The 23,495-nt window shown below is 44.2% G+C and overlaps 3 protein-coding genes across 4 annotated transcripts in view; 1 reads left to right on the plus strand and 2 right to left on the minus strand.

Annotated features, from left to right (window-relative positions):
* The window catches only part of EDRF1 (erythroid differentiation regulatory factor 1), a 48,911-nt gene extending 36,218 nt beyond the window's left edge, over positions 1–12,693 (minus strand). Inside the window, exons 1-9 of the mRNA XM_083149534.1 lie at positions 12,374–12,693; positions 9,793–9,992; positions 7,916–7,982; positions 6,269–6,394; positions 5,335–5,459; positions 5,088–5,247; positions 3,914–4,035; positions 3,687–3,798; positions 1,380–1,527 (exon numbers count right to left, since the gene is read on the minus strand). Of these exons, the coding sequence (XP_083005660.1) occupies positions 1,380–1,527; positions 3,687–3,798; positions 3,914–4,035; positions 5,088–5,247; positions 5,335–5,459; positions 6,269–6,394; positions 7,916–7,982; positions 9,793–9,992; positions 12,374–12,427 (1,114 nt within the window). The 5' untranslated portion in view covers positions 12,428–12,693. The remainder of the gene's footprint in view (positions 1–1,379; positions 1,528–3,686; positions 3,799–3,913; positions 4,036–5,087; positions 5,248–5,334; positions 5,460–6,268; positions 6,395–7,915; positions 7,983–9,792; positions 9,993–12,373) is intronic.
* TEX36 (testis expressed 36) lies at positions 12,626–17,996 on the plus strand. Its single transcript, XM_083149537.1, has 4 exons — positions 12,626–13,048; positions 14,737–14,859; positions 15,895–15,972; positions 17,571–17,996. Exons 1-4 carry the CDS (start codon positions 12,998–13,000, stop codon positions 17,835–17,837), a joined length of 519 nt encoding a protein of 172 aa, XP_083005663.1. The 5' UTR covers positions 12,626–12,997; the 3' UTR covers positions 17,838–17,996.
* Positions 17,997–18,370: 374 nt separating this feature from the next.
* The window catches only part of ALDH18A1 (aldehyde dehydrogenase 18 family member A1), a 37,212-nt gene continuing 32,087 nt past the window's right edge, over positions 18,371–23,495 (minus strand). For both annotated transcript variants that reach the window (XM_083149536.1, XM_083149535.1), the window contains 3 exons: positions 22,991–23,177; positions 22,805–22,900; positions 18,371–19,487 (listed from right to left, as the gene is read on the minus strand). In XM_083149536.1, coding sequence (XP_083005662.1) covers positions 19,306–19,487; positions 22,805–22,900; positions 22,991–23,177 — 465 coding nt within the window. In that variant the 3' untranslated portion in view covers positions 18,371–19,305. The remainder of the gene's footprint in view (positions 19,488–22,804; positions 22,901–22,990; positions 23,178–23,495) is intronic.

Raw genomic sequence — 23,495 nt, forward strand, 5'->3', positions numbered from 1 at the left:
CTGACATCACTGCTCCTGGCGCCTGTGGTTGAATCAACCAAACCCATAAACTTCTATTAGTGCAAATTTATAGTAAAATTCTCAAACACCATCTTCCGGCCCGCCCCTCTGCCCCATGGTCATCTGCTGCATATGGGTGACAGACCACGATGTAAAGTATAAACTCATGTCGGTTATTGCAGGTGTACTGTTCTCAAGCTTTTACATAGATTTATTTACAAATAAATCTCTTGCATTGCTATTTAAAAAGGCTCATTGTATTAATATTATACTACATAGTCAAAATTAAGAGCAGGCATACAACCCCGATGCGCGGCATTGGAATCGAAAGTAGAAATAGATTGCGCAGCACAGTCTATTTCTAATATCTCGGATCATGGCCCCCGCGCCATCCCTCCCTGCTAGCCAGCCGATGGCGGTACAGATATCAGCGACCGCCACATTGGCCCATGTGCACACACCATGTACCGCAGTGAAAACAGTACAGTATTTGCGTTCACATTCCTCAATATAGGTGAATACAAAAACAAACGCAAATATAACCGGTCAGTCTCCTTTGTATGATAAAGATCGGTTTCAGCAACACATTTTTAGCTCCCATCTGCAAATTCTAAAAAACTTCTCCCAGGGGTATGGGTCAAAGTAGACAGACATTAGGCCCTAGGTCAACACATTAAAAGGTCGACACGGTTTTCGGTGTATGTGTCAACGTCGACATCATATAAGTGCACCACTTCTCTCGCCATGCTTCGGGCACGTATTATATTCTCTCTCTATGTACATCTGGAAAGTAAAGACTGAAAAAACACCATTGGAATTTTTTTTTTTTTAAACTCTATTGACCTTTCCCAGGTCGACCTTTTATGCAGTTGCCCAGCTGGCAACTGCATCTCCTCCAATCACTACACCACCACATAAATGCCCTATATCATGTAACCCTGCTCTATTCCTGCCAAATTCCATTTGTCTTGTGAAATCCTGTGCGTTATAGATCTCTGCTTCCACTATAATCCACCCGCTGTCCTGTATCGGATGCAGCTCCCAGAGTCCATGCTGCCTGCTTTCCTGCAGTCCTGACCCAAAGTCAGTCATTAGGAGAACCAGGTCACAGCACCCAGCAAAGTAGTAAGTGGCTCAGGGTGCTGTGCAAGGAGACTAATGCTGACGGAGACCCTCAAACAACTGGAAGTGCCCTGATACTGTGCAACGCAGTACCAAAGTGGAAAAGCAATTTGTGGCCGGTATGAGTGGTAGTTAATAGTAGGTTACATACAGTAAGTTACTCACAGGTCTATAAAACACCAAGGCAGACTAGATGGGTCAAGCGGTTCTTATCTGTCGCCAAAGTCTAGGTCTCCTCCGTACACATGTGACATTACCTTTGAACAGCCAGTAGGTGTGACCTTCCTTGGTGCAGTTGGACTTCAGAAATGATAAAATGTTCTGGGCGATGTCTTTTATCACCTTGGTGGAGAAGTTGGAGTTTTCCAGATTTGGGATGTCTTCAGTTTTAATCATCTCGTACTTCTGAAAAGTCAAGAATACCTTATGCTTCAGATCTCTACTCTAATCTGATCCATGTTCAACAGGTAGAAGGTATCACAGGCGTAAGCCCTTCCACCCCAAACATCGATTTCCCAAAGCCATGGTCATCTAGATTATACTTATGTGAGAATGCTCATGTATTGTGTAGGAACTGCTTAGGTGACCAATAGGGGGATTCGGCGGTAGCTTTGTGTATCACTAAAAACACCCCTTCAGGAAGATATTATCTGTGGGCGCATGATTTTAAAGAATCTATTGCCCATTAACTTCTATTATTAGGATGGTCTCTCTTCTAGGTTCAGTCTCCCTGTCCTGGTGCAGGGCGAGTCGCCTTTTCTATTCAAGTGCTTTGTATATTGTTGGAGTTTAATGTACTCCAGTGAAGTCCCTGCCCAGGAATAAAACCTGGTGGAGTAAATGTATGAAGCTTGGAGAAGTGGGATCTATATATTATCACCTTGCACATACTGTAGCGTTCTTTTTGGGGCTAGATACCACTTCTCCAAGCGTCATACATTTACCCATGGGACACCTTTCAGTACTTGTGTAGTTTCACAGCACCACTTATGTAGTCAGCGTAGCGTCCCTGTCAGCATCGTGTTCCCGCAGCCAGCGTCCCTGTCAGCATCAGCGTCAAGTTACCGTAACCAGCGTAGTCAGTACATTCGCGGCTAACCGGAGCTCATGTAGTCAGCGCTGTCAGTCAGCGTTGTGTCACTACGTATTACATCGTGTGGGTCATGGCTGTCGAACCATTCACCATTTTTAACCTGCCACAGACCGAGGAGGAGTCGTGATTTTTTTCCAGCAGCCCCACTTACTGGCAGAGACACAGACCTGTGACAATGGCCATCTCATGGTGCTTAATGTGAAAAAGGAAAAAGGTTAGTCTCCGTGGGGCAAATTTGTTTCATGATGTCACCTATCCTTTCTGACCCTTCTGCGCTTCATTTTTTCGTGGGCCGAGGAGTTGACGAGTGTAAGACGCTATTATTGAACATTGCTCATTGTTTTTTTCTTTATTCTTTATGTCAGTAAATTCCATTTGACTGGTAACACGTGTAATCATTATTGTTTCAGATGGATGACATGACAGGTGTGAATGTGTTCCTGAAACACCCCCACTATCCACGTCAGTCCGAAGTGTGGCGAGCGCAGGGGTACGCGTCCTCCCAAAGTGTGACGAGTGCAGCGAGCCCGAACCATGGTGAGTGCAGTAAAACTAGCCCAAAGTGTGGCGAGCGCAGCAAGCACCGCGAGGGACGCAGATTACTTGATGTGCATTCCGCATGCTCTTTCCCTTTCGGGCTCATTTTTCGCGGCCACTCTCCACGCTTCGGGCTTGCCACATGATAAAATCAACGGTACTTGTGTATTAGCAGGGTGCCCAATTTGCTTACGTACGGCACCGTAGGTAAATCGCACCGCATGCGATTTTTTTGTGTGCGGTGCAATCTTCCTATGTAATTTATTCACTGCTCTCTGGCCACGGGCAGTGCGATGCGATTGACTTTACTATACACTTCAATGCAATGAAATTTAGGCACCACCTCGAATCCACGCCACCCCGAAGCATGGCGAGCGCAGCGAGCCCTCCCGACCTTTTCATAGCCCCACTATCCACGTCGGCGTGGAGTTGATTTTATATAGTACGGCGGGTGCAATGAGCCACCAAGCCCGAAGCGTGGCGAGCGCAGTGAGCCCCGTGAGGGGACATGGATTACGTTACATGTATTCCACGTACGCCCGTCACTTTGCGATCGCCACACTATATATATCAACTCCACGCCGACATGAATAGTGGGGGTATGAAAAGGTCGGGAGGATGCGTTCCGCCACCGCTCGCCGCATTTCATGGTGGCTTGGATAACGGGGGGGGTGCCTAAATCTCATTGCATCTCATAGAAGTGTATAGTAAAAGCAATTTGCTTAGCGGGACGCCGGGCTAATACACAAGTACCAAATCAACTCCACGCGCAGAGCAGAATGGAGATATGTAGTAAAGTCCTTCTTTACATCAATCACTAAAGCCATCAGCCCCCACTGGTTTTGGAGGAACGCATTTATCGGTTGAACTTCTGTTTGGTAGATATCCTCTCCCTAATGCACATCACCACAGAACACCACTGTCCATTACTTACTTGCACAATTCCATTCACATGAAAGCACATGACAAGTTCCGGGACATTACAAATCAGATTGTCCAGCCAATAATCAATCCCCGTCAGCACATTGATTGGTTTGTTGTTATCCCTAAAACATAAAAACAAATTCTTTTTGCAGAACATCTCAGTGAAAGAACACAGGGTTTCTTTAGGGAAGCAGTGACAAATGAGATCCGCTCTTTCAGACTGATTTTGGAGCTTACCGGAGACGTAGGCTGACAGCTGGATATCGCCCTCCTCCAAAAATAGGCATATTCGAGCCCACCAACATGTGGATGTCTTCAAATGTCCACAGGATGTTCCGGACAAAGTCGTTTTTAAGACCCTGCAAAAATGACAAAATAAAGCGGTCAAAGGAACAATGGCACGTTCAGTAATGTATGGAAAATGGGATTTTGGTTCTCAGCGGATGAATCCTTTTCTCTGAATTACAGGGGGGACAATGAGGAGACACTGGTTATAGGTGGTGCTGGAGGAATGTGGGCACTCAATAGTTAAAGCTTTACAGCGCCGGCTCCGGCTTCTCTAAACCACTCCCCCCCTGAGCAAGGGGAGGAAAAAAGGGCCACAAACATGCATACTGAACGAAGCCAGCGGGCCTGGGCCAGCAAAACCCAAGAAACAACTACATGCAAAATCCAAGAGCGTATGGGCAGGCATTCAGAGAAGAGGATCCGTCAGGTCACAACCAAAATACCATCTTCCATTCATAAGGGATTTTGGTCCTGATTCAGCCTGGTACGCTATATACCGATGTTTGGGGTCTGCGCACACGTATCGGAGAATATCCGCATGTGCTGACCCGCTGTGCGGACGCCTTAGGTGACCGTCACAGTCGTCGAGGCATTTGCACAGAGAAGGGCGAGCAGGGGCTTGCGCATTGGGGACGTCCAGTGTTTCCTGGGCATGCCCACAAAAATGGTGGGTGTGCCCAGCAAAAACAGTGGGTGCCCCCATGCGAACGCAGGAGTGGTGAAACCTGAATGGGCCAGTCGTTTGCCCCATCTTGGGCCAGGTCTTCGTAGAAAAAAATAAAATAGTCAACCTAGACTGACTTCTTTGCGAACGAGGGGTTAAAATCATTCGATGGTCAGTGACCATCGAATGGTTTTCCCTCCCATGCGAATAGCATGTTTCCAAGGGGATTCACTGGGCGGCGGGCGTTCGTTTGCCCGGGGGGCGGCATTAACGAATGTACACTGCTTAGCAAGCCATGCTGAATAAGACCCTAAATGCACGAGTGCTGCGTGTGTGGGATAATTTTCCCAAGGTTAGCATTTCTGGAGACAAAGGAACCAGAGCTGTAGAAATGTATGTAAATGTGTGTAAGGGCAGCTGTGGACATTTCATTTCTTATTTCCTGACCCAAATATGTACCTGGTTTGAGGCTCCATCCTCGTCTGGGACCGAAGTTAATGTCTCAAACGGAGCAGGCCAGGCTACATCATCCCCCGCTGCGGATTCCCCGAGATGGTGTTCTGCTGTGGGCTCGGGAGTAGCAGATGGGACCGGTTCAGCGGTATCATCGCCATTAATACTGGAAACATAATGAACCCTCCGTTATTGATGTGATATGCAGAAGTCACTCTTCCCATCTGATGTAAGGGCACAAGCCGGGCATCACCTGTAGTACAGGAACTTGGAGAGGATGGCTTTCTGGTACCAGTGCTCCTTACTCTTCTTCTTCCTCTGCCACTTCTGATCCATAAGTCTCTGGTAAAACTCCTTCAGCCATGTCCAGTCTCCAGTCTGCAAAGTGTAATAGAAAATAAAAAAAAAGGACAAAGCTGATGAATTTTTGTTAAAAAAAAAAAAAAAAAATGTATCTTAGAAAAATAAAAACTATAATAAACAAATTGTGAACTAAAGGGCTGAATAAAGCTGGCCATAAGCCGCCCATACATGGTACATGTTGTATCAGGGAGGCGATACTTTTTGTACTGTGCGATGCACGCATGTGTTTTTTTTTAACTAGATTGCATCGCACTGTGTATGGGTGGGCCATACATCTACAGATTTATTGTCATAACTTGCTGGTTGGAACAAAAACCTGGTAATATCTGAATGACAGTTGCATTCCAAACCATGTTTTTGTTCCAACCAACCGGATCGGACAATAAATCTGTAGATGTATTTACAGCTTTAGATGGACGCGATGCCAATGTTTCACGCAACTGAGCGACTTTCATCAGATTGGGCATGTGCTTGTGGTTTCGAACACAAGCCCGTGGCTGTAAATGCGTTTGCACTTGCAAATTAGTTTGTGGGCGTCTTTATTTCTTGGTGGCAGCTTCACTTGCTCATAGTAGTTCCAACCCAGATGATGACCATTACTGATACAACTGATGCTCCATTGGGCTTTGTTGCCTAGATGGGTCCTTGCTGCATCTATCACTAACACTAAAACATGTACCAAATAGGAACACATGTAGGTTTTTAATGGATTACTGGTACAGAATGCGCACTCTGTATTACACTGACCAGCACAGATTCTACCCTACAACATATTGCAGAAGAAAGAAGTGTTTATTTAAAAACAAACAGATAAAACCATTCACCTGAGAAGACCTCATGAACAGCTCCTGGATGTCCAGCTCATCCAGCAGCAGAGTCCTTCCGATGCGGTGGACGGCCATACTGACGTGAGACTTGCTGTACGGAATCTTCAAGAGTTTCTTTATGTTCTATAGAGCAGTGAATAACGACGGGAAGATAGAATTATTCAACACCTCAGGGGAAGGACTAGAAACTTCTTGGATTACATATTAACGGGCCAATTCTACTAGGAGCGATGTGCCACCAGAAACAGCCATGAATCACGGCTACGTAAATTTCCTGGATGATGCGTCATCTCTGATTTTTCTGCAAACCTCTATGGATGCAAGGCAAAAATCTATGTTCCATCCGGTTCGTAATATTTGGCGCATTGCAGCTAACTGAATGACCCCAACGTATTTACATAATGATCTTAAAGGATAAAAAGGTACTCTTTACCTAGCACGGCGCCCACAATTTTGATCGTGGGCATCGCAGGTAAAAAAATCGCGGGTATTGAATGCACTAAAAATCGGGTGCGACGCGACCGACGCAATACCCGCGATTTCCCATAGGGAACAAAGTTAAATATCTCAATTGACCCGATTTTACTATTCAATGCCTCAATTTACACGATTTTTCCATAGGAAACAATGTTAAATGGCCCACAGAGGCCAAATAGCCACCCTGAAGTGTGAAATGGCCCCCACAATTGTTAACGCCACCCCACGATCAACGTGAACCCGAAGCGTGGCGAGCGTAGCGAGCCCGCGAGGGGCAGCGGTACGCGTCCTACGACCTTTTCATACCCCCACTATCCACGTCGGCGTGGAGTTGAGAATAGAATAGTGTGGCGAGCGCAGCGAGCCCGAAGCGTGGCGAGCGCAGCGAGCCCCGCGCGGGGACGCGGATACCTTCACAGGTAAACGCGTCCCTTCGCGGGCTTCACAGGTATCTGCGTCCGCTCGCCACACTATTCTATTCTCAACTCCACGCCGACGTGGATAGTGGGGGTATGAAAAGGTCGTAGGACGCGTACCGCCGCCCCTCGCTGCGCTCGCCACGCTTCGGGTTCACGTTGATCGTGGGGTGGCGTTAACAATTGTGGGGGCCATTTCACACTTCAGGGTGGCTATTTGGCCTCTGTGGGTCATTTAACATTGTTTCATATGGAAAAATCGTGTCAATTGAGGCATTGAACAGTAAAATCGGGTCAATTGAGAAATTTAACATTGTTCCCTATGGGAAATCGCGGGCATCGCGTCGCACCAGATTTTTTAGTGCATTCAATGCCCGCGATGGGCGCCGTGCTAGGTAAAGAGTACCGATAAAAATTATGCTTTGTGGATATCTTTTTATTCATTCAGATTTACCACAGTCGATTAGACAAACCGCACAGGGAAGAGCCCAAAGTTTCACACAAATGCTATTCAATGACACAAAATGTGGTATCTATGTGTATTCCCACTTGTTAAATCTACGAGGGTGCATTTTACCACCGACTTCTCCTCACAGCACCTTAGGCTTCAAGGAAAAGCGGGCCTTTGTGGCTGAACACGCAAGGAATACAGGACCTGGTTCAATAGATCCGAGACGACAATTAGCCAAGGAGGGACTGGATATGCAGATGGTCAAGAGCAAGGAGAGGTCTAGTCTAAATGTTATCATACCTCCGAATCTGCCACCACGTCCACTTCTTTCCCAACAGTATCTATGAAATCATACGCCATGCCGAAGCTGAAACAAAGCAAGAAAACAACCAAAGTTTTAAAGGAATGGATATATGAACGGTAGTACTGGCCTCCGATAGGTGTACAGGGGAAAACGGGGCTCTAGTAGTAGCAGTAGGGAATCTAGATTGTAAGCTCCACTGGGGCAGTGACTGATTCAAATATTCTCTGTAAAGCGCTGCAGAATATGTGTGCGCTATAAAAGAAACTGTTATTAATAATAATAATATATTTGGCCAAAAATATGAACCTGCCCACTGTGTTGAAGTCAGCTCGGTTGAGCAGGTCCAAACAGGGCAGGCTGTATGGAGAGTCAAACTGAGCATAGGTCTCAGACAGGTGTACTATATGCAGCTCATTTATTATATAAAAAAAGTCTAACCCTTCAGACTTTGGAAAAGGTTTTGGTGTAAGTGGGTAATATAATTAATTTGAGCACTTCTTTTTTGTTTGGAAAAGGAAAAAAAGAAAGAAAAAAAAATATACAAAAATAGTCGCAGACAAGCCGCCTAACATTTGGCCACTGCAATCAATACTTCCTGCAATAACAGAACGCTACCATCACCACGTGGAGGGACACTTCCGACAACGCCGCCGGAACTTCCGGATGGTGCGCCGCCAGAGTTTTGAACTGCCGCACAAAAATTTCAGCTTTAAAGGATTAAGAATATCACTGTTTAGCGTCCAATAGAAAATGATGGCATTATATATTAGGTTATTATGTTTACTTGAAGAATATAAGTCCTGCGGGACACCACTGGAACCAGAAGTCAACCATCTTAATGGTATAAATATCCAGCCAGCGCACTACACTCCTTTACCTTGAAAAAGGGGCTTAAAGTCCCAAAACATCTTTGCATGCTTGAATTACCCAGAACACCACCTATCTCTTTTTTATTTGATTTTTTCATATTTTAAAAGAATATTGTTATTTGGAACAAAAAACCTTTTTACTCAAGTTATTACATCACCTGTATGCGTGAAATAGAAAATAGCGGAAAAAGATACCTTTATACGGGTACGCTACACTTCATTTCACCCACAAAAGATACCGCTATAGGTGTATTCTGGACCACTAACTTGTAAATCAGGTACGCCATGAAGTAGATGTACTTGACCGGATTATCAATCTTCAACGCTGTAGCAGATTTACACATTTTTTTTCTCCTTTCAATTTTTCATGCTTCCTAACCCATAACGGAGGAGATCACAGAGATATATAGAAAGAAAAAGACTACAAGTCCACATTGAGTACAAAAAAAGAAAAACACAAGGGGAGTAACAACATATTTTTGTATATTTTATTTATTATTTTTATTTTACCCCTTTTTTTCTTTATTTTCTATTTTTTCCTTTTCCAAACAAAAAAAGAAGCGCTCAAAGTTATTATATTACCCACTTACACCAAAAGGTGCACAGGGGTGGCTGTATGGAGAGTCACACAAGGCAGCAATCCTGGTTATGTGTAGAGGAGCAGTTATAGGGACACCGAACAATCACAAACGAGTCACTGGTTTGTATACACCCATTCGGAGCGGTTTACAAAAGTATTAATAGGGAAATGCAAATATTTCAAAGTTGTACAAGTTGTAATTTGGTTAATAGAGACCTTCTATTGTCGTTATAATTAGTCCAAGGTAGTTGATTATGGAAAGACAGGATACAATAGAAGACTGATCATATGAAGGAAACCGAGCGGGAGACCCACAGCTTGAGAAGAAACACTTCTAAACTAAAACCCACTCCAGCTGTAGTGCTTAATTTAATGAGTACTGAACCACCACTCCAGGATTATTATTAAAAGGCAAAAACCTCACCTTGAAAATAATTTGCTCTTCTTGCTGTTTCCAAGAATGGTGGGCCCGAGGTTAGCATTCTCCCGCAGCCAATTAGCAGGTGGCAACTTCAAATCGGTCTGTTCCTGGAGCTGGGCAAAGGCTGCAGGAGGTGGCGCGGAGGAATATTTTACTATAGCGCGACTCTTCACCTCATTTCCGCCTGAAGACTGCAAGTCTTTCTACAACATATGGACAAAATCGTAATTAGATCCCGTGTCAGCTTTACGTCATATACAACTAGTAAACACTTAATAAGAACTACATGGAGTATGTTTCTTGACCGCACTCTGGGGCCCCAGAAACCAGTTTTTTCACATGTGGGGAAACTGCCACAAAATAATGTATCTCACTTTACAGGCATGTCCAAACTATGGCCCTCCATCTGTTAAGAAACTACACATCCCAGCATGCCTTTCCACAGTTTTAGCATTCCCTAATTAGCAAGACTGGGGCAAGGCATGATAGGACGTGTAGTTTCATAACAGCTGGAGGGCCATAGTTTGGACATGCCTGCTCTATTAACTCCTCTCATGTCCAGTACAGAAAAATCCATGGTCCCTCCCCTGCTGGTACCTACATGCAGATCTCCACTGCCTCTACCAATTACAGTAGGCCAGGCCACACCAGGTCTCAGCACCGATGTCCATTGCTCAACTGGAATAAAGGACGTGCGGACACTGAATTTATTCACGCAGTGCTGGCAAGGGAGAGAAGGGGCTGTTTTAACGGGGTGCCCCTAAATGGAGAGGGCACATTTTGCCCTTTCATGTTAGGGCAGGGTACGACGCATTGCTAAAACAGCCTAGCGTGAGCACAAATATATTTAAATAAATTGGGGACCATTTTGTCACACCATAATATATACCGTATATACTCGAGTATAAGTCGACCCGAATATAAGCCGAGGCACCTAATTTTACAACAAAAAAATGGGAAAACTTATTGACTCAAGTGGGACCCTCACTCGAGTATAACCCGAGGGGGGCTTTTTCAGCATAAAAAAAAAAAATGTTCTGAAAAAGTAGGCTTATACTCGAGTATATATGGTATGTATTTTGAGGTGATGTTCAGTTATTGTAACAAAACGTCTCATGTATGTACTGAAAAGTGCTTAATAAAAAGGATTTAATTTTTTTTTTATTGGGGACCTAACTTTCCATTTCTGGTGTCATCATAACGTAAAGTTTGGTGCAAAAATGTAAAGCTGGCCATACACTTATGCAATTTTGCCCAAGTCATTCAATTCCACCACATAGGGCCGAGAAATCGGGTGAAAAGTGGGTTTCATATCCGATCTGTGGATTATTACCAACACAAGACAAAACTGTTTTTTTTTTATTCATAGAAAAATTATATATGCACAATTATGGTATTTTTCACTATATTTGAAGAAAAGAGGAATAAAAGTTACATTTTAACATCATTATTTTACCATGACACAAAAGAGTGCCCCACAAAGGAATAACATCTGGGATTGTACTTCCAATCCAGCCTTTATTTTCTGAAGTCAGCCTGCTGCAGAACCTTGCTTATAGAGCACATTTTTTTGATTGTGTAATGTATGGTCAGCCTAAACCAGGGGTGAAAGTTCATCCCAATCCCCCCAGAGTGAAGTTGGAGTTTGCGCCCCCTGTAGCTAGATAGGATAGAGTTAACACTCTCAGCCGGTCTACATGGACCAAAGCCTGCATTGAATTGGCAGGGGCTCCTGCTATGCTGTTTGACAACAGTCAGTGGATCATGGTCAGATTCACAAGATTCATGTGTCTTTAACAATGCAGAACCAGCAGAGCCCATCTTCCTGTACCCGATTACAGTAGTTAGCAGGGAGAGAGCCGATTTAAAGGCCCCATACACTTATATGACATGGCCCCTTTTAACATGATTTGGACTCATAGGGCCAATAATTCCTGCAAAAAAGTCCATATCATATGTGTTTTACCTCCAATTCTTAACCAATGAGAGGTCCCGTGTGCATTGGATCCGGAGATAGTCATGACTGCCTCAAGGATTTGTCGGATCCTGCATGACTGGGATTGCATAGTATACATTGTATGCAAAAGGATGCATAACAGTGTATTGTACGTGAGCCTGCCATCCAAGAGCTGCAGGGTGAGCTGGCGGGGTATCTCTGTAACGTAGGGGCTTAACTCTGCAGTGGGTACACTGAAGAGCTCTTTTGGAAAAGCAGCAGTCACTCAGGGATCCTGCTGTAAACCACCAGGTGCTGTTGTACATGCAGGTGCCCCTAAGGGCCTGGAGCCCGGTGGCTGGCCATTCCATTGCCCTATGGCTAAAAACACACATATTATTATTTATATAGTTACTTATATAGCGCAGCAGATTCCATTGCGCTTTCCAACTGATGACAACACTGAAAGAACAAACTGGGTAAAACAGACAGACATAGAGGTTGGAGGGCCCTGCTGCAAGCTTACAATCTATAGGGACCTAGGAGGGAAACACAAGGACAGGAGATATATTATATACACATAGCATACACACAGTCACACACACACACACGAATGTCACATATGTCACTGTGACCCCATTCTGTTACCTGCTGCCCCGCCTCCTCCGTGCTCTCTCCAGGGGGCACTCTGTCACCCTCCATGTCCCCAGCAGGACCAGCCGGGTCACCATGAACCCACCACTCTACCACTGACTGTCTCACGCTGGAAACTTCCAGACCGGTCCCAGCAGCCGGAATTGCGCGGCACTAACCCCGCCCACACAGTCATCGCGTAAGGTCGGAGGACCGGCTACCATAGAGCGCGGCGTAGCGGCCAGAAGCGCCACTACTACCATAGAGCGCAGCGCTCGCAGCCTTACGGGCGCAAAGACGTGCCGCGGCGCACCGAGCGCAACCGCCCGGTATAACTCCTGCCCCAGAGGCATCTGTCCCCCTTGTTTACTGTCACATAGGTGATATTTCTCAGGTCGACATTAGTGTGACACCGGCTACAACAACATGGCCGCCGGCACGAGGACATCCGGGTTCAGGCATTGACGGAAGGAAATGGCGTCGTGCTGTTTTCATGGCGACCACTGAACTCCAGCCGTCTCCTTGGTAACGGAGCACGCGGACTCCCCACTTGCTTAGCAGCAGTGAGCACGCTCACAGCCAGGTCCCCTGCTTCCAGCGCCCAGACACTGACCAGTGGGGGGACTCTGCGGGGTAATCATGCCCAGGGGACGGTTATACAACCCCCCTACTGAGAGACAGGGCAACTGGGTAAGTTTTAGGACCTAATGATTATAAGTTCCTAGCGGCAATGCACAGGTCTGTGAGTGTAGATCATTAGTTCAACAGGCAGAAAATCGACACATGAAAAAGGTCGACATGTATTAGGTCAACATGGAAAGGTTGACGCACGCGCCATGGTTCAGCCACAGTGCCTTACTCCGCTCGGCACAATATTATATGCCCACTGGGACAGTAAAATATGAACAAGTCGATTTAATGGAAAAAAAAATCAAATACATCAACCTTTTCCCATGTAAACATTTTTCATGTCAACCTTTTTCACGTGTCGGCCTTCTAACTGTGGACCTAGACACTCTTGACCTAATGACCACATATACAGATCTGTATGGCACAACTGAAGCCACAGCGTAGGAAGATATGACACCTTGATAAAGCCAGATGACTGGCGAAACGCGTTGGTGGATTATGAGGAATACCACAATCCAGTTCTGAACTTCCATTCTTGTCATCACTTGGATCCGAACCAGTCTCCCCCCCTCCTTCCTGTGTGCAACCCGCTGTGACCCCAGGCTACCTACTGGCATCCCCCAATTGGGACCTACACGTGCCTAAATCAGGACATTGGTGTTATACCAGGAGTACGCCACTCCAGAAGAGCCTGCCACAAAGAGACCCCCCTTTTGTCACATTTGGATACAAATCACATACTACTATCCAGGAGACACCATAGGAACGGACCCACCCAATTGTGATACGGTACCGTATGAACTGGACCATTTTTATTCCTCTTTTTTTTTATCTATTTTTATCTATTTTTTATCTATTTTCTCCATAACAGGTTTTTTACCTTTGTGTTTTCTCTTGTACCCTAACGGGGGCTTACTACCCCCTTCTCCACACTGCAGCTTGGCAAACCACCTCATATCTATTTGCGCCCCCCACACCGGGGAGTAATTCGTTACTCACCACCCCTCGCGTAGGAAGATATATCTGTAATAGTTGCAAGAACTCCCCAATACGGGTGATTTTGGGGGGATACCCTGGAAATAGTTAATAATATGCTGCATTCTAACAGTGCTAATCACCCCTGTGTAATTGTAGCTAATTATAAATAAGAGAATAATAATTTCCAGATGGCTCACGGACAAATTCAAGGTAGACAGTCAATAAGTTGAAACGAAAAGGTCAATATTCACAAAAGGTTGACATGGCAATATTCGACACACAAAGCGGTCGACATAAGTTTTTCACTATTTTTGTCCATTTTTTTGGGGGGGGGGGGTGGGGGGGGCGGGCTTTTTCGTGGTTTACCATCCACGTGAATTTCAAGTGGGAACTGCCTGAAGCTAGCAAAGCACTGCACTAATTGGAGTCCTGTGCTCAGGTGTCAACATTGACACCCAAAAACACATGAAAAACTCATAACGACCTTTAACACTGTCGACCTGGTGCACGTCAACCTATTGACAGTCTACCTAGACACTGTGAGCGAATCCACGCCCAATCATCATAGTAGTCATATCCTCTTTTCTGGAGCACACATCGGTTCTGGCACTAATTATCAGGACTTATTTTGGCTGATTTAGCCGCTGTGGACAGGTTTCAGAAGACCTACGTTCCTGTATGCGCTACAGTGTGTCAGTGATAAGTGCTGTATAAGATTGCATCCTGCTGTGCGCACTAATATCACACCACTGTTCTATGTATACATACAGTTCCCGCATATTGGTGTTAGTAATAAGCTGCCTCTAACAAGCACCCAGGAGATGTATCGCCAAGCAAAGACCGCATCGTGGAAAGAGCCGAGGCTCCCGCTTGTGTGTACCACCTATAACAAGGTAAGATCCCCAACCTGGTCCTAATATTGATATCACTTTATAAAATGCCGGTTTTGCTCTGAATTCTTAAGCCCCCATACACACTAGGCTATATAGCAGGGATGGGGAACCTTTGGCCCTCCAGCCGTTGTTCAACTACACATCCCAGCATGCTCTGCTTGTTTTGCTATTTGGCAATGCTAAAACTGTTTCAGGGCATGCTGGGATGTGTAGTTCAACAACAGCTGGAGGGCCAAAGGTTCCCCATTGCAGCGAAGGGCCCTTCCCAAAAGCGGTCCTCAAGTCACCCCAACAGTTAAGGTTTTAGGGATACCCCAGTTTGTACACAGATGATGTAATCAAACTGTACTAATTAAGTCACCTGTGCCTAAGCATGACTATCCTTAAAACCTGTACTGTTGGGGTGATTTTCTCATTGCAGCATTCTAAAGTATAACTGTGCAATAAGTGGGCAATCCTGTTGTGTAAACACTACTACTGTAGTGCTGGGTACACACCAGAATGATATTTCCTCAATTTCGATACAATCTCGACCGACTGTTTGTAAATTGGGCATGTTTTAGATCCAATTCCGATCTGATGTGCGTCCCAGTTGGTAGTTTTGCAGATCCTACCTGCTGCAGTCAGGATTTGAAAACGACCCCTTCAGCTGGGTACAGATCTGGATTGGATGCAGATTGTGTGCTCCATACAGATTGTGCAACCATCATATGGTCGTCTCACGATCATGAGTGTTCTGGTGTGTACCTAGCATATGTGTTCTAGAAGACCCAGCTAAGAGGGGTGTGGTATAGGGTTCCGACAGTTGGGATCCCGTAGGCCGGACTGAGACAGCATGGCGAGCACAACAAAGCCGTAGACCCCCACGAGGGAGAATAGCTGGTGGCCGTCAGGAACCCGTCTGTCGATGTTTTAACAGTCGGGATCCCGACTATCGGGACCCCGTCCGGCACCCGCTAAGAGATTGGTGTCCCTGAATGAATGCTATTTCCTGTGAGTGATATAATGATCACTGGCTGTATTTATCTATTACAGAATGAATTCCAAGACTACCCCTTCTCTGCACATGACAACAGACATGTTATACAGAGAACAGGGGAATACCTGGATTCTGTAAGTATTGGCTGCAGCATTCTCCTTTTATAAAACTGATCCAAGTTTTCTTTTTCTTATCTGAAACAGTTATTATCCAGCAGCCACAGGGAATTATTGTGTGCACTTGTATGAGGACTGCGAGTCTTGTACAGCAGTGAGTCTGGGGTGTAAGGCATTAATTCACTGAAATAATGTGGCCAACAGAGCAACCAATCAGATTCCATAATTTTTCATTTTTAGAAGTTTAAGTAAATTTACCCCAGGATTATCAACAGGATTACTTGCTGGGGGGCACATCCAAGTGATAATTGAACATATAGTGAAAACAGGGTCCTAGATCTAGATCCAATGTATTACAAAAGGACCATAATATCAGGAAACTAAATCTTAGTAACAACCGGTATAAAAATCCTGGGTCAATTGCAGGTGCACAGGACCTGGGATTTTAGTCGACTAAAATCCCGGGAAAGTCTGTTGATCAGCGTAAACAGACACAGATTGTTGAAAAATTGCCACAAATTCGACAATCTGCAGCAATTTGCGACAAAACAGATCTGACTCTTTTTTGCCTTCAATGCTGACTAACAGCATTGAATAGGCGAGTGCCGCTATTTCGGATGGCAGAAGTAGCGGCACAGATTGAATACACCCCTAAATCTCCAATGTGTCCTTGCAGAGTAGCAGTTCTAATTTCAAGCACACACAATATTAAAATTGTATTGGGCCGTGACAGAAGGGTGTTCGTGCACGCATGGAGATGACCTGTCTTATGGGTGTGTCTCTAACAGTTGTTCTACTACTCACGTAGGAGGCCATATACTGATGGAAAATCAGCACCTGTCATAGGGCTGGTGCCTCATAGTGATAGGACACACCAGTCAATATTACTGCATCTTCAGATACGGACAGCGAGTGGTTTGAGCCATGGCTAAATCGGGGATGAGGTTTCTCCTGCCTCCAGCACAGGAAACAAATCCCTGATAATAGCCCAGTTTTCATGCAAAAACACAAGTGTTTATAGTACAGCAGCAGCAGCAGATGACATATTCCCTTATTAAAAATAAGTGTTACAGAGGAAAAGGACTTTTAGCGATCAATAGTATTGTAATGCTTTAAACGTATAAGCCAACGATCCCGAAACTGTATGCCAATGTCCCCCTGGGGTGCCACGGTCACCTTGGGTTCATGGTCCATGACCAGTTAGATTTATTTATGGTCATTGTAATAGGCAAAACTAGTGCTTGTGAGTTCCCATCTTAAAACATGTGGGCAATTCGAAGCAAATCTTGTCCCTCATCACATAACGGATCACAAGGAAGAGTAACCCAATTTACTAAATTTAAACCATGCCTTGTAAATAATTGTCCCATGAAATAAAACCTCTGAGTTCGGCCACCACAAGGAACTTTTGGCCTAGGGGTGCAGTGAAAAAAAATACTGATACTCTAGGAAGCCGTGATTCCAAAATGTTTGTGAACCACTGGTATAAGTTATTTCCCAAACTTGCGCCGTGAGTGGGAAACTTGTCACGTTACAGAACTTAGATAGTCTGTGTTGTAAACCGGAATGTAATAAACTGTTAATGTACTGTAGTTTGTTTTTTTCCTTTTTTTTAGGGTCTTGGAAGGAAAAAGAATGCCATTGAGCGAAGACAACACACATCTCATAATTTAAACCTTTCAAATTTGGAAACTCCTCCGAGAGCAACAAATGAATGGGCCGCTTGTACCAATTACCAAATCTCTTACATGGGAAGGCAGGAAACAGAGAGGCCCTTCTACAGAAGATACCCCAAACACCACTGCACTCGGTCCGCTTACAGGAGGGACCTCCCCGAAAACAACTTCATGTGGTTTGCAGATTACCGTGTTATTCCACATTGATGCATCATGCTAACCATAGGAAGCAGTTCTTAGTATTATCAAACTGTTCTCAACTGCAGTTTAGTCTCATACAGGGGCTGTCAGTATTATCTACTCTGTGCTAACTGATCATATTGTTTTAGTTTAAAACCATTTAAATTAAACCTGTTTAAAAGAAAATTGGTGCATATCGTGCCATTACTCCAAAAAGGGCATACTGAGCAGGCTAATCTAAAATCTCAAATAGTCAAAAACACTTGATCAGCGAGAAGTCCTCAATCCAAAGTGTTATCGCAGGAAGAGGCAGCTGCTTATCGGGGGATTATGAAGGCACACAATGCAGAATACCAAATAACAACAGGTATTGGAAGACAGGACACTGGCATCGGGGCTAATAGGATATCCAGCAGTAAACCTTTTCACTGTGTGAAGCACTGCTGCAGATAGAATACCCCCCCCCCCCCATCCTGGTGGATATAAATCAAACACATTTAAACAATTTCAACATCAAATCTTGTTTAGAAAGTAAATTGATTGTGAGGAGAAAAACAATATATATGTTAGACAAATTTATTGAATGGAATCAGATTCAATAATTCAGTCAACTGTACAAATTTAGAAATTCCCCCCAAAAAGTACCAAAAATATTTTAATTCAAAATAATAAAAAGGACATTTCCAGAGGATCTGATAAGACAAATACAGTATAGTAAATCTCAGAGACACACAAGCGGTTCTTCCTATCACTAGCCTATCTCTTCAGTTAAATCTTGAAAGAGGAAAAATCGCCAAAGCCAAACCTATGAATTGTTCACTACCTGAGAACAGATCGCGGTTGATGCATTTGTCTTCTGTTGCCTGGAGCGGCTATAAGTAGCCCCCCCAGAGCGGTTCCAGTATTTAAAGAGTTTAAAAGAAACTAGCTTCAATCTCCAAGGGCTTCATAGTTATGTAACTGTCCAATAGCTAGAGGTGCTGGTTTACCCAACAACTGCGTAATTGGGGACTTCCCACTTAATATCATGATTATATGGAAATAAAAGCTTCTGAAATGGTCAAAACCCACAGTATAGATGCACAGGGAACAGTGCAGCTGCTGAGAGGTCGGACAATTCATTATTAAAGCTCCGTACTGCTTTATAAGGTGCATAGTTTATTATCCCTTGTGGTAGGAAACAGCCCATTTAAATATACCCCCACCCCCCCGTTCTGAAGTCTTTCTCCCCATCTATACTTTGGTAAAAAGGTTAATTCCCGATACCTCAACCAAATGCTACATTTATATAATCCCAGCACCCAAGATACAGCCCGGGCCTCTGCGGATCGTCTACTTGGTGGTTAACATATCAGTGGGAATCAGCCTGCCCCTGTAATCGTTGTGTGAATTGAAGGGAGTTTAGTACAGGGGTGATTTGAAGTGGAAGCCCCCCATTCATATCCTGACACTAGGGGAGGAGTGTATTGGTGGAGCTGAGCGGCCAATCCGGTTCTTAGCTGCCAAGTCTCTGTGGCACAGGAATATTCTCGTGGAGATACTTCATACTTCCTTGTTCAGAGAAGTCGGAGACGACATGGTTCTCCCCCCGCAGTAACCACTTGGTTGTGAGGAGCCCCTCTATTCCTACAGGCCCGCGTGCATGGATCCTGGCTGTGCTGATGCCAACTTCCGCTCCTAGGGGAAAATAAATAATATACAGTAAACAGATCCTTAGAACATGTGAAAACAGTGATACATGGCATGTATTCAATGCTCCTATGTCGCCGTAAATAACGGTGAGTGCGCATGTTTTTTGGAGAGTAGTGAACTTTTCTCTCCTATTTTGTGCTTCCCTGTATTCAGCTCTGTTGCCTCTCCAAAAATATTTTGCGAAGCTAACTCAGTTCACCCTGCACTTCTCCCCATGTCTGTTCAATGGGGATTTTAGTGTCTCTCTCAAAAAGTGTATTCAATGCACAAATTGCGAGTCCTGCTGGTTTCTTTTTTTAGAGATGTTCTCCATTTTTCCCTCGGCATCTTTTTTAGGTGAACTGTAGGGTTATCTTTGTTAAAGTTGTTATTTTTTTTTTTTTTTTTTTTTTTATGGCTTATAAATTAAAAAAAATGTACTCTAATGTATTTATTGCAAGTGCCATAATGCTGTACTTCTATATTAATTTATTTGGAATTTAATAAGTTATTTTAATGGTAACCAATAAGAAATCATTTTGGAATGCTCCTGGTAATTTCCCATGCTTCCTCTCTTCTTCCTCACCTAACCCCCAAACAGGCTTTTAAACACGTTAACAATTATAAAATAAATTAAATAAAAACACAGGGCAAAGAAACAATGCTAAAAGCACAACACAAGGATAAAGGCCAAACAGAACAAAATACACCCGTCTGCACAAACCCAATTAAAATAGTCACACAGCCATTTGTTGTAAAATAAATACTGAACAAAACATTAACCTTTCTAAACCTTTGTAAAAAAAAAATACAAATCCACAAATGCGAGGAACACGCTGCCGAGATGAACACCCTGCTCAGGAATATCCCAGTCTGACCAGCTCACGTGGAGAGCAGGAGAAAACAGATCTCTCTAGTTACAACACTCCCATTTGAACTTGCATAATTATGCTAAGTTCGCCAAAGGGGCCGGCGAGCTGGCCACAAGTTGAATACTGAGGAAGTCAGAAATGAGGAGATAAGAAAAAGTGCAGAGCACTTCAGCGAAATCACAGGGACACAGAACAGTGAGCAGTAGCCAGACTCTCAAAAAACATTGAATACTCCTCTATGTTTTACTAGTCACCCGCCCGTCAAAATGACAATGGATGGCGGGGTTATGGTATAAAGCACACACCTTCCTGACAGATATGTGGCTCTCCAGCAGTTCCATAATTGCAAAACTGGTGGCAAGGCATGCTGGGAATTGTCATTTCACAGTTGGAGAGCAACAGGTTGGCCAGGCCTCGAATAAAGGGTCAACAGACTAAAATAGTCAACTTTCATCCATTTAGATTACTAAAAACTTAATGCTTTTTATGTTTCTGCTGTTAATTTAGCCCATAGGGGGCAGGAGAATGTCAGCGTCTCAGTAAGGGGTACAGGCCTCCAATCTTCGTGGTTAAAAGTTATGTCTATACAAAATATCAAACCGAAGACCTCCGTACAAATCAGTCACCCCAGTAGATGTCTGAGCCAAAGCAGGCCAGGTCCACAGCAAGGTCTTTCATTGGGCTTTCTTACCTACCCTTATTAAGTCAGTACAATGTACCGTAGACAATTTTATGTCTGGCCTATGTCTTTAAGTCCGTCTGTTAGGGTAGGATGAAGGCCTGTTGGATGTTTGCATGAAGAGCTGAAGTTACTTTACAATTACTTTGACTCCAGGGGAAGACTAGGATGAACACCGGTAGCCATGCCAATGTGTTACTCCCTGCAGTTCTGTTAACCTTATTGGGGCAGTATTTTCATGGTTCCGATTGAAAGATCTACTGGGGCAGATGTGTTTTTTTTTTTTTTTTTTTAATTGGGTTCCTCTTCCTTCACCATCCATGTTGGCACAGAGGGAGCCCAAAGCGAGGGTACGCGTTACACTAATTGGTGGTCCACTTGTCGATATTGACACCAGAAAACCGTGACCTATTGCCTGTCAATCTAGACACTATCTAATAATACACACCCTAATTGTCAGGCTTAAAGATTTAGGACAGGCCTGTCCAAACTATGGCCCTCCATCTGTTGTAAAACTACAAGTCCCATCATGCCTTGCCACAGTTTTGCTATTAAGGAATGCTAAAACTATGGCAAGGCATGCTGGGATGTGTAGTTTCACAACAGCTGGAGGGCCACAGTTTGGACATGCCTGGTTTACGCCTACCATGACCAAGATTGATCTCTGCACTACTTTATTGAAAAGTGATCCCGTCTCCTAATTCTTCCTCCCAATCGGCTCTTAGTCAGCTGCTGACAGGTGAATGGATCCAGCAAAATGATATAGCAACTCGCATTCATTCTGAGCACGTCACCATTTCTGCTCCACCCCTGGAGTTAGGTGTCCACCAGCCAGTACAATGCATCAACGCTCAGAAAACTTGACCGTTGAACTCTCCCAGTGCACCTATTGGGTGACTTGGAACATGTGACCTGCTGGATGGTCTGGAAACTGACAGTTATTTGCAGCCATACTCTAAGCAGGGACTTTTCTAAATTTGACTCTGAAGATCCTACGCGGTTCTGAGCCGTTTTTTCCTGCAGTCTGAACGGGCCAGAACCGTTTTGAACAACACATGATTGAGTTTTATTGCAAAGAAGACGTTTTTTTATGGGTGAAACGGGTTGAATGTGAAAGGTACAAAAACGGTATATAAACAGTAATAGGTACTTATGTATTATCTGGGCTCCCATGTTAAATGCACCCCATTTTTTCATACCCCTACTATCCAACTACGCATGGAGTTGATTTTATATAGTGTGGCGAGCGCAGCGAGCCACCTTGCCCGAAGCGTGGCGAGCGCAGCGAGGGGACGCGGTCTCATAAGAAAAACGGGAGCCCAGATATTACATAAGTACCAAGTAATATACTGGTTACAACATGCAATGTGAATGGGGTTTAACTGGATTTTGACCCGTTTTATGAAACGTTTACAAAAATGGGTTGAAAGCAGGGTTGCAATGTGAAAGCAGCATATGTGAGGATAAGGGTTTCCTTGTACACAGTTTTGTGTACAATTTAAATTAAAAATCCCTACAGCTGAAATGACACTATGTTTATGGATAAACGGAGTCGAACAGTCCTAATCTAGAGTAATGTTAGGGATATTGCGATTATTCTATACATGCCTAGGCATATATAAGCTGTTTAGCAAAATAGTTAAAAGGCGATTCAATTTTTTTTTTTTTTTACAATAAATAATTCTAACCTGACTGGTGTGGAATATAGGACAATTTCTATTTAGCAATGTCTACTATTAAAACAAACGAAAATATTCAAGAATTCATTTTACCAAGTCCAAATCGGTAACCATCCGAAAATCTGGTGCTGCTGTTCCAAAACACACAGGCGCTGTCCACGTGCTGGAGGAAATACTCAGCTGTGTCTTCTGCAAAGGGGAAGGAAATGTTCCACATGAGTACATGCACTGATAAACCGAGTGACACCAATACAGAAATAACAGGGGTAGCAGGCTCACCATTCTCCGTAATGATAGCATCTGTATGAGAACTGCCATATTTGTGTATGTGTGCAATGGCATCCTGTACGCCATCCACCACTTCAATGCAACACTCCAGATCGCCATATTCCGTACGCAGGGATTTGACCTCTGAGGGGCTGAAGGTCAGATAGGAAGCAAACTTGGGACCTGCATGGATTTTTACCTGGGCACAAAAACAAGTTATTTTCAAATGTATCAGCCAAGGCTGTTGAATATGGCCTATTGCGTTAGGGGACATAATAGGTGCACAACGGATGTGAAAGTGACTATTAGGCCACAGGGCAGACTTAATCAGGATGCTGGATTTACAGGTAAATAGCAGGTACAAGGTAATGCTAGGGATAATAGCAATGGTATCAAACACAGGCTACTGCCGCCAATGCAGACACTGGGTCCTAGTGCCTGGAGTGGAAGAATCATAGGAGACTGCTCAGAGTACCAAACCCTGGATAGTGTTGATGATAAATAAAAAGGTGCAAAA

Source organism: Crinia signifera, chromosome 6, assembly GCF_055691185.1.
Source record: "Crinia signifera chromosome 6, ASM5569118v1, whole genome shotgun sequence".
NCBI classification, from domain to species: Eukaryota; Metazoa; Chordata; class Amphibia; order Anura; family Myobatrachidae; genus Crinia; species Crinia signifera.